Source organism: Papaver somniferum, unplaced genomic scaffold, assembly GCF_003573695.1.
Source record: "Papaver somniferum cultivar HN1 unplaced genomic scaffold, ASM357369v1 unplaced-scaffold_150, whole genome shotgun sequence".
NCBI classification, from domain to species: Eukaryota; Viridiplantae; Streptophyta; class Magnoliopsida; order Ranunculales; family Papaveraceae; genus Papaver; species Papaver somniferum.
In genome coordinates, this window is record NW_020624377.1 from 1348589 (window position 1) to 1358886 (window position 10298).

At 35.3% G+C, this 10298-nt stretch overlaps 2 protein-coding genes across 2 annotated transcripts; both read left to right on the top strand.

Moving 5' to 3' along the window:
- The first annotated feature begins 5410 nt into the window (after positions 1-5410).
- Positions 5411-6090, top strand: LOC113335977. The gene has a single exon (XM_026581975.1). It carries the CDS (start codon positions 5467-5469, stop codon positions 6061-6063), a length of 597 nt encoding a protein of 198 aa, XP_026437760.1. The 5' UTR covers positions 5411-5466; the 3' UTR covers positions 6064-6090.
- A 2610-nt stretch (positions 6091-8700) lies between these two features.
- On the top strand, positions 8701-9396 carry LOC113335951. Its single transcript, XM_026581954.1, has one exon. It carries the CDS (start codon positions 8762-8764, stop codon positions 9356-9358), a length of 597 nt encoding a protein of 198 aa, XP_026437739.1. The 5' UTR covers positions 8701-8761; the 3' UTR covers positions 9359-9396.
- The last annotated feature ends 902 nt before the right edge of the window (positions 9397-10298 follow it).

The following is a 10298-nucleotide window of genomic DNA, read 5'->3' on the forward strand; positions in this document are numbered from 1 at the left end:
ATACGGCATCATGTTTTTCCCATTGTAACATGCACCTCACATAGGCTTTAATGTGTTGAATTGCACAAGTTGTTCCATCAAAAATGCTGGTTAATGCGGGCAAACTGCATTTCGGTGGTATTCCTCCTAATTTTACTTTCCTTGTAAATGGAGTTTTCGCAGCTTCTTCTATTGCTTCATCCAATTGTCTTTGGCCTACTTCTCCTCTATTATTTATCATTCCTCTCATTTCTTATAATTCTTTCAGGATTTGTTTATTTACACCTGAATCTTGAGCCATTGGTCTTTTTAATTTCGCCTCTCTTCTTCTGCGTTCATGTCTATCTTCTCTCGCTAAATTTTGCATTTCTTCTTCATTATCCTCATCTCGTCTTCTTCTGCGATTCTCTTCCTCATCTTTATCTTGAATTCGCATATGGTGATGCCTTTCATTTTCCCCTCTATGATTTTGTTCATTTCTTATCAATTCCATTCGCTGTCTCTCAACCATCCTCTTTACTCTATCATACTCCTCATTGAGATTACCGTTATTCTGGTTTTGTGTACGCCTTCTTTCTCGATTGTCGTGATTATTCTGGCGAATTGTCTCCTGAAACTCTTGTTCTTCCATTTCCGCTCTCAATCTTTCACATTTGCATATTAAGCGTGCTTGTTCAGTATAATGTCTTTCAATTTCTTCTTCAATTTTCTGTTGATTTCTTTGAGTTTCTCTATCATGTAAAATTATTCTTCCTTCCTCTTGATTTCCTTCGCCATCTTGGTCATTTCGTCCCTGACGTTGTCGGTTCTCCTGATTTCTACCATTTTGCCCATCATCAAAATTTCCATTTTGTGGAACGTAACGATCATCAACTCTTTCTCTATTTTCGCGATATTCTTCATTAGGATTTGATATTTCTTCTTGAATATTGTTTACAGCATTGATTGTGGGTGAGTTTCGCCTCATTTCTCTTCTAGTCGATCTTGAATATGATTTTGTAATACTTCTCGATCTTCTATTCTGTAGTCTTATATACTCCATCCTTAATTCGTGATTTTGCCTTGTTAGATTTGCACGTTCTTCTGCCTCAGCTCTTCTTTCTTCATGTATTCTTCGTCTAAACGTTTCTAACGCTCCAATTTCCTCATCTCCATGAATTATTCCTTCATCTGCTTCTTGATTTCTCTCTTCCTGTCTATAATTTCTGTTTTGTTGCTCTTCTTCTACTTCTTCTGCCGAATTTGATTGCCAAGTGTGTATACTCACCCTATCATAATCTGTATTCCCCCCTTGAACTAGTGTTTGTTGAATTGGTGGTTGAATTTTATTTTCTCTATTACTTCTCATTCTAGTAGATTCTACCATTTCAGTTCTTTCTCTCCCACCAATTCTCTTGCTTCTTCTAACAGTAGTCGGTTGTTCGGATGTATTTCTTCTTCTAGCCATTTCTTCAATGTTAACAATATTGCAAGAAATTATGGAAAATTCTTAATGAATCACTTTAAATTTTCACAAATCTCAATATTAATTTTCAGCTTTTTCTAGAATAATCTTCAATAATCCCTGTTTCTAGCGCCATTATGTAGTTGTAGGAAATCCTACACTACACCCCTCATATAATTTTATTATTAATCAACTCATTTTAGGTTTACACTCTTAATTTTATTGATCAATCTTTGAATGTTCTTACAAGAAAAGATAAAGAAATCAAGAATGACCTCTGCTCTAGACTTTCTCTCTCCTATTTACTTGTTTCTTACTCAAAATAGATCTCTCCCTCTCTTTACAACTTGAACGACTATTTATAAGGAAATACATTGTGGATGACAGCTAATCTGTCCTTTATTTTCGGGTATGGTCTGCGAAATTCTCGCAACCTTACAAATATTAATTTCGCAAGCTCTATAATTTTCGCAGGACTATCACATCTTTCTCGTGATCTTAGCTGACATCATTTATTATATTCTTCTTGAAATTGTTCTGCGACGCTGTTTTATTGTTTCCTTGATAATTTTGCTGAAATATTGTCGTTACGAGATTCTGATCCTACATTATCTTCCATGCGATTTAGCCAATAAAGCTCTATTATCCCTTCTTAAATTCATGATGCCCAATCCATTTTCATTTTTTGGTTTGCTAATCATCTTCCAAGAAACCCAACTCATCTTCTTCTGATCATCCTCCTCCCCCATGAGAACTTACTCATAATAGTATTTAATCTCTTGTCCATCGAAGCATGCATATAATGCAAAGACATAAAACAAGTCATTATACTTTCCAGTGAGCTTTTTATTAACACAATCCTGCCAGCTTTATTCAAGTACTTTCTCTTCCATGGCGCGAGTTTCTTCTACGTCCTTTGAATAATGATTTCGCAAATGATCCCCGACCTCCTACCTGCTCCAATTGGCATTCCTAAGTATGTAACTGGTAAGCACTCAATCTTACAACCTAATTTCGCCACCAAATCCTGAATCATATCATCAGCTACAATACTTGTAATAGAGCTTTTATGCAGATTAAGCTTTAACTCAGTTAACACTTCAAACATACATAGGATAACAAGCAACCTTCTCAACTCTTCTTTAGAAGCATTTAGCAGAATGATTGTTCCATCTGCAAATTATAAATGTGAGATAACAGTGCTATTTTCCACCACCTGAAAACCACCCATTCTTCTTTGTTCCACAACTTGATTCATCAAAATAGAAAGAACATCTACTACAAGAAGAAAAGAAAGGGTGACAAAGGATCACCCTGTCTAATACCTTTAGAAGGTTTTACCCTATTAGTAACTTCCTCATTAACCAGAATTGAGAACTGCGCACCAGTCACTTCATCCACTTTATCCATTTCTCACCAAAACCATTTTTTTTGCAGAATGGAGAATAGAGAAGGCCGGATGAATTGTCAAAGGCTTTCTCCATATCTATCTTGCACATTATACCAGGAAGCTTTTGTCTTAACCTGCTATATATGCACTCATTGGCAATACGAATGCTATCAAGAATTTGTTTTTCTTTAATAAAATCACCTTGAGAATTAGAAATCAAATCATGGATTACCACCTTAAGTCTTTCAGCCAGTAATTTAGATAAAATCTTATAAAAGCTACTTATTAAACTTGAAAGTCTGAAATGCTTAACTGTTGCAGAGTCTTCTTTCTTTGGAATAAGTTTTAAGAACGACAAATTCAGCCTCCAATCTAGCCTTCCTTTGTCATAAAATTCATTGATTGCAGCCATCACATCTTCCTTCAAAAATATTCACTAAGAAAACCAGCCTTTGATGGACCAAATAGGTTAGCCTTACCAAGAAAACCAGCCTTATGAGGTATGTTCAATATTTGCCTATTGTAATACAGTGTTTGTCTAATTAAATCTAAGCTGTGACCGTAACTTTAACTTGCCTCGTGAGAGATAATCTACTTTCCAATCCCAAATCTCAAAACTTACACTATGATTAAAAATTTGTCTCGTGATGCATGACCAACCTTGGTGTGCAAAATGTAGCTCATGAATCTGCACCGGATACTGATCACCTGAAAAGTCTTTATTTTATTTATTAGCGTAAGGTGTGGGCTCTATAAATTAGTGAAAAAAGTTCGTCTACACAGGTAGTACTCTAAGCAGGGAAACACGTTGGTTTTAAAACCTTCCTGATGTAAAAAAATAAACAAAAAAAAGACGCAGCAGCATTGGCGCGGATATAGCGTGCAACGAGAAAGTTTTCTAAACCTAACCAATTAAGATATGATACATGTTCGGCGCAGTTACATTCCAATCAGATTAGCTTTTTAAGATAACTTTTGTAATAGAGATGTGTCCTCATGATTCTCAAAATCTCAATGCTTCTGCTATAGGCATATAGCTGGATAGGAAATCTAAGGATAGGGTTCAAGAGTATCCAGTAAAATCACATTTTTAAAATCCATCAGATATTGCAGTTGTTGTTTCAAAGATTTCAAGAAGGCAATGCATATATTCTAATTCTGTCTTGTTAGATTTTAATTTATGCACAAGTGGGGATCATTCAAGATGTAGTAGATTTTATTTTATATAGTTAATTTTATTTTGTTTAATCCATCTACTTTAAGTTTAAATAGTGTTTGGGATTATGTTGTTAATATTAACCACAAGATAAGGACACAATTGAAGTGTTGATCTTGAAAATACAGCTGCATAAGATTTCAAAAGTGCACAGAAATTGATTTTTAATTTGTTAGATTTTATCTTATGAAAAAGTGAGGATCTACTATCTGCTTAACTAGTTATTCGAGTTCTAATGTCCGAGTGTTTGAGATTATCTTGGTGTTGTTATTAATATTAACCACAAGATTAATCCAGCGTGTTATCCACAATACATTCCTTCATATTCTTCGTTCCTAAACAACCTTTTGTTCCTCATTCCTGGAGTCCCCCCCGGCATAAAAGAAATGAAGATTCATAATCTTTACTCACTAATTAATATTTTAAGCTTTGGAAAGTGTTAGCCTCTCAGAGCAACTGCAGTGGTGCGAGTATAACCAAAGACCAAAGAGGGAAAAAAAGATCAAATTTTGGGTTTAGTATGGTGTGTGACGCTACGGTTGAAAGACTAAATTTGGTCAGACATACATTATACGTTCGCCTGGTGTGGGGCGTAGACTATACCAACGCCTGATTGGGACGTGCACTAAAAAAAAAAATGAAAGAAGTGGGACGGAGGCCCAAAAAAATGAAAGAAGTGGGCCCCACTAAATTGATTTTCAAAACAAAGAATGGGGCGGGGGTATAATGGCCGCCCCACTAAATTGATTTTCAAAACAAAGAATGGGGCGGGGTATAATGCCCGCCCCATACAAAATAATTAAAAAAAAAAAATGGGGCATAGACTTTACGTACGCCCCATGTGGAGCGTAAACTATACCAACGCCTGGTGTGGGGCGTAGACTATACCAACGCCTGATGTGGGACGTGCACTATATGTCCGCCTGGTGGTGGGGCGTGAAGTATATCAACGCTCGACTATATCTGGGTTTAGTCTTGGTCCCAGACCAAATATACTCTGGGTTTTAGTCGTTGATCAAAATTTGATCGATAGTACGTTCCACTACGTCTGTTCAAAAAACCAAATATTTGGGTTTACTCTCCCACTGTGGACGCTCTCAGGATCTCCAAGAGATCAAGCAAGATATATATCCTTTAAGTAGTTGTCAACTGTGTACCACTTTATGTTCTGAATTTCTTGGAACCAAGGTATAAAGTTCATACACTGATTATTCTAGTAAAAACAAAGATTTGGGTGGGGATCTCATTCGTTCTTTTTAGTCTAGTGGCATATCAACTAAATAAATGAGTATATTCCTTAGCACGACCAAGAAAACCTATATATAACCCTCCAACACCAAAGGCTCAATATACAAACTCACATCCTCAGCAAGAACAACAAACGCAAGAAGTACTCAAACTTTCTCTCGTTGCTTCTCTCTTACAATCAATTTCTAAATGGATACTTGTGAAAAATGTTCTTCACTTAACTGTGAACTTAGAATCATTAGAGCTAACAACCTTGACAACTCCACTAATGGAACCGTGTTTGTTAGATACTATATCTTGAGCGAAAATGGCGAAAGGATTCGACTCAATACCCGCGAAGTGCCATCATCGTCTATGTGTGATCCGTGTTGGAATGAATCGATACTGCTCGAGTGTTCAAGAGATAAAGATGTTATTGATGAACTTAGTCAACAAAGTATAGTATTCGAGCTCCGATCAAGAAATTCCAAATCAATTTTTGGCAGGTCTAAAGTTTTGGGTACAGCTGAAATTTCATGGCTAGAAGTGTTGGAATCAACTGAGCTATCAGTTGAGAAATGGGTTCCTGCAATCTCAAAAAACAATAACATTTCCGAGAGTTTGAAGCCCGCTTCATTGCAAATTGGGATGAAGATTACAGTACCCGAAACAGCACATACATTGAAAACTAAGAACCAAAATCGGTTTTCAACGAAGAGCTGGAAAGAGTGTGGATGTAAACATGGTGGGTGTAGTGACACAAATGAGGATGTTTTTGCAGTTTCTGCAACGTTAGAAGTGTTTTAGGCTTAATTATCAGATTTCAGTATCTTTTTTCCGTCCTCGAAATGTAATTATATACGAGTAGTCAGTAGTTGTATATGTAATGAAACAATATTTTGTGCTCAACCAAGAGAATGAGTTTATGGTGAATGGTTCAATTCTGGTATTCTGCGTTGTTTTTGTGCTTTCTTTCCTAGCAACATTTAAATGATAAAATCAATATCAAATGGAACACTTATTTGGGTAATTAAATTCTCTTGAAGAGGAGATGTATTTTAATCTTCTTTTTTTTTTTATCCGTAAAAAGAAGATATATTAGATTTTAGAGAATTTACAGAATGTTATTAGTGATGGTAGACAAAAACAAACGAAAATAAAATTACATTCTATGAACAGCTTATCCAATCATTAATCACTGAACTGGTGAAGTTCACGTGAACCCTATTCCTTGCTGCTGCAGCCCAAAGGAGGATTGGAGTCTTGATCTTAAACCTTAATCTTAATCTTAATTTTAAACCTTAACTCAAAATTTGTTATTGTATCCCAAAATCTATCTTGTGGCACAATTTTTAGTTACGAGCTTAAATTTGTTTGGTTAGGTAGCTAACCTGGGTGCAATGACCTAGTTCTGCAACTTAATCTAAAATTTTCATTGTGTTACAAAGTTTGCCTCCGGGGAAGATATATTTAGCAATCAAAATTGCAAGGGAAACATAAACTTTAGTAGGTAATTTAAAATCGGTGCTACAGGAACAGGATTCAAAATTTGTTTCGTGATTCAAAATCTATTTGACCTCCGTAATACCCGCATCCTAGCTCAAAAGTTGACGACATAACTTTAAATACTCGAGATCATGACCTGAAATTCGCTGAAGATGATCTAATCACTTTCCATGAGATTTAGAATCTACCACTTAGCCCAATTTTTGACATTGGTTCAATTCATAATCTACTTGTATCCCAAATATAACGTGAATACGTGATAGGCACAAATTTTCTCATTCGATTATAACGCATCGTAACTGAATCCGGATCCAATTCATTAAAATGACGTGACCCAAAAGGCACATTGTGCGTCTGGCCAGCAGGTATTAGGGAAACATGTTGGCCGCAGTTATGTTCCAATAACGTTAGTTTTTTAAGCTAGCTAAATTTCAGAGGGAACCCGCAAGATTGCTAACGGGGTACCAAAATTGCTTTGGGGTGTACCAATCCCTTACCCAAAATATATTGTGTCCTATATGCAATTTAGTACACCCCAATTCAATTTGGTACCCCTATTAGCAGCCTTGGGAACCCGGACATAATAATAAAGGAAGATGTTCTCATGATTCTCAAGATCTCAATGCTTCTGTTATAGGCTTATAGCTAGATAGGAAATCTAAGGATAGGGTTTGAAAGAATGCGATATGATAAGTAAAATCCCATTTTTCAAATACATTAAATAAAGACGTTAGTATTGGTTTTGATCAGATATTGCAGTTGTTCTTCTAAGATTTCAAAAGTTCAGAAAGGTCATATATACTAATTTTTAGTCTTGTTAGATTTTATCTTATGCTCAAGTTGGGATCAAGATGTATTATTTTTATGTTATGCTAAGCTTTTGTTTGTTACATACTTTAAATTTAAATAGTGTTTATGTTGTTAATATTAACCACAAGGTAATCCAACGTGTTGTCCACATACTTCTGAAAACACTAATGTTCATAAATTTAAAGTTGCAGTTGAAATCTTCAATTCTCTTGATCACTTATAGTTCTAAACTAGAACATCTTCTTTCTTGATAGTAAGATTGAATTCACCTCTTTAATTTTTATACCGCAAAATACTATTTTCACCTCAAAAGCTCTATCCAGGGCCTCCGGCTACGGTTAGAATGAGACTTCAAAAGTTGTGTGCATGATCTTTTTTTGTTGTTGTTATTACTGGATGGTAATCTTCAGTTCAGTATCAAGAGATTCTAGCAAGATAAGTAAGATCTCATTTATTTTACAAATATATCATATATAAGATAAGGACACTTTATTTTACAAATATACTATCATATAGTATAAGATAACGGCACTACTAAAGTGTTTGATCTTGAAAATTACAACTCCATGGGATTTCAAAAGTGCACAATTTGTTAGTTTTAATCTTAAGAAAAAGTGAGTATCTACTTAAGTAGCTAGCTAGCAGTACTGTTCGAGTCTTTGAGATTTATCTTGGTGTTGTTGTTAATCTAAACCACAAGATAAATCCAACGTGTTACCCACATTACAGTCTTTCATATTCTAATGCAAATCCTAATAACAATAACCTTGTGTTCTTCACTCCTTCCTGGAGTCCCCCAGGCATAAGATTCAAAATCTTTATTCACTAATTAATATTTTATGCTTTGGATAGTAGTTAGCCTCTCAAGATCTCCAAGAGATCATAGCCAGATATCCTTAACTAGTGGTCAACTGTGCAGCACTGTGTGTTTTTAATTTCTTTGAACTAAAATAAAGTTCATATACTATTTGTTTAAGCACAAAGCAAAGATTTGGGTGGGGATTTCATTCATTCGTTTTAGTAAGTGGAAAATCAACTTGACAATAGAGTATATTCCCAAGCAAAACCGAAAAAACCCTATATATAATCCTCCAACACCAAAGGCTCAATATACAAAACTCACATCCTCAAAATACAACAAGTACTCAAACCTCTCTCCTTACTTCTCTCTTAGTATCAATTTCTCTCAATGGCTACTTGTGAAAACTGTTCTTCACTTAACTGTGAACTTAGAATCATAAGAGCTAAGAACCTTGACTTCTCCACCAACGGAACTCTATTTGTTAGATATTATATCTTGAATGAAACCAGCGAAAGAATTCGACTCAATACCCGGGAAGTAGCATCATCGTCTGTGTGTGATCCATGTTGGAATCATTCGATATCTCTCGAATGTTCGAGAGATAAGGATGTTATTGATAAACTTAGTCAACAAACTATAGTGTTTGAGCTCCGATCAAGAAGTACAAAATCAATTTTCGGAAGGTCTAAAGTTTTGGGCACAGCTGAAATTTCATGGCTAGAAGTGTTGGAATCAACTGAGCTATCAATTGAGAAATGGGTTCCAACAATCTCAAAAAGCAATAGCATTTCCGACAATTCGAAACCCGCTTCATTGCAAATCGGGATGAAGATTACAGTGCCAGAAACAATCCATACATTGAAAAATAAGAGCCAAACTCGGTTTTCAACGAAGAACTGGAAGGAGTGTGGATGTAAACATGGAGGGTGTACTGATACAAATGAGGATGTTTTTGCGGTTGCTGCAACATTAGAAGTGTTTTAGGCTTTTCTGAATCTTTTTTCCCTCCTCAAAATGTAAATATGAGCAGTTATACATGAAATTAAACATTTTTTGTCCTTAACTATGAGAATGAGTTTAATGATATCAAATATGAAATGGAACATCCCTTTAATTACTTAGCTAGAGATAGTAGATGGTGTTGGATTAACTTCAACATAGAAGTGACTAACAAGCTGGTTAGGACAAGATTAGGAAATTGATGTAATCCTAAGGGAATTAGAAGTCATCTAGTTCTAAGAAAAAGAAAGACATATAATAAGGTAATAAGACTAGGAAAATGAATTCATAGTTCTATATGTATATGATCACCAAAGTTGTGGTTGATCATATGAGCAAGATTAGAGCTTGTGTTTAGTTTTGAGAGATTTTCTAAACATCAATAAAGAGAGTTATCTTTATATAAGCTAAGTTTCATCTTGCAGTTGCCTTTAATTGGTATCAGAGCTTGTCTACACCGAGCCATGGGAGACGAGAGCACCATCATACGTACAAGATTTTTCACAAGCACAGTTGAAGCTTAAGGGGGAGAATGTTGGATTAACTTCAACATAGAAGTGACTAAAAAGCTGGTTAGGACAAGATTAGGAAATTGATGTAATCCTAAGGGAATTAGAAGTCATCTAGTTCTAAGAAAAGGAAAGACATGTAATAAGGTAATAAGATTAGGAAAAGGAATTCATAGTTCTATATATATATGATCACCAAAGTTGTGGTTGATCATATGAGCAAGATTAGAGCTTGTGTTTAGTTTTGAGAGATTTTCTAAACATCAATAAAGAGAGTTATCTTTATATAAGCTAAGTTTCGTCTTGCAGTTGCCTTTAATTGGTATCAGAGCTTGTCTACACCGAGCCATGGGAGACGAGAGCACCATCATACGTACAAGATTTTTCACAAGCACAGTTGAAGCTTAAGGGGGAGA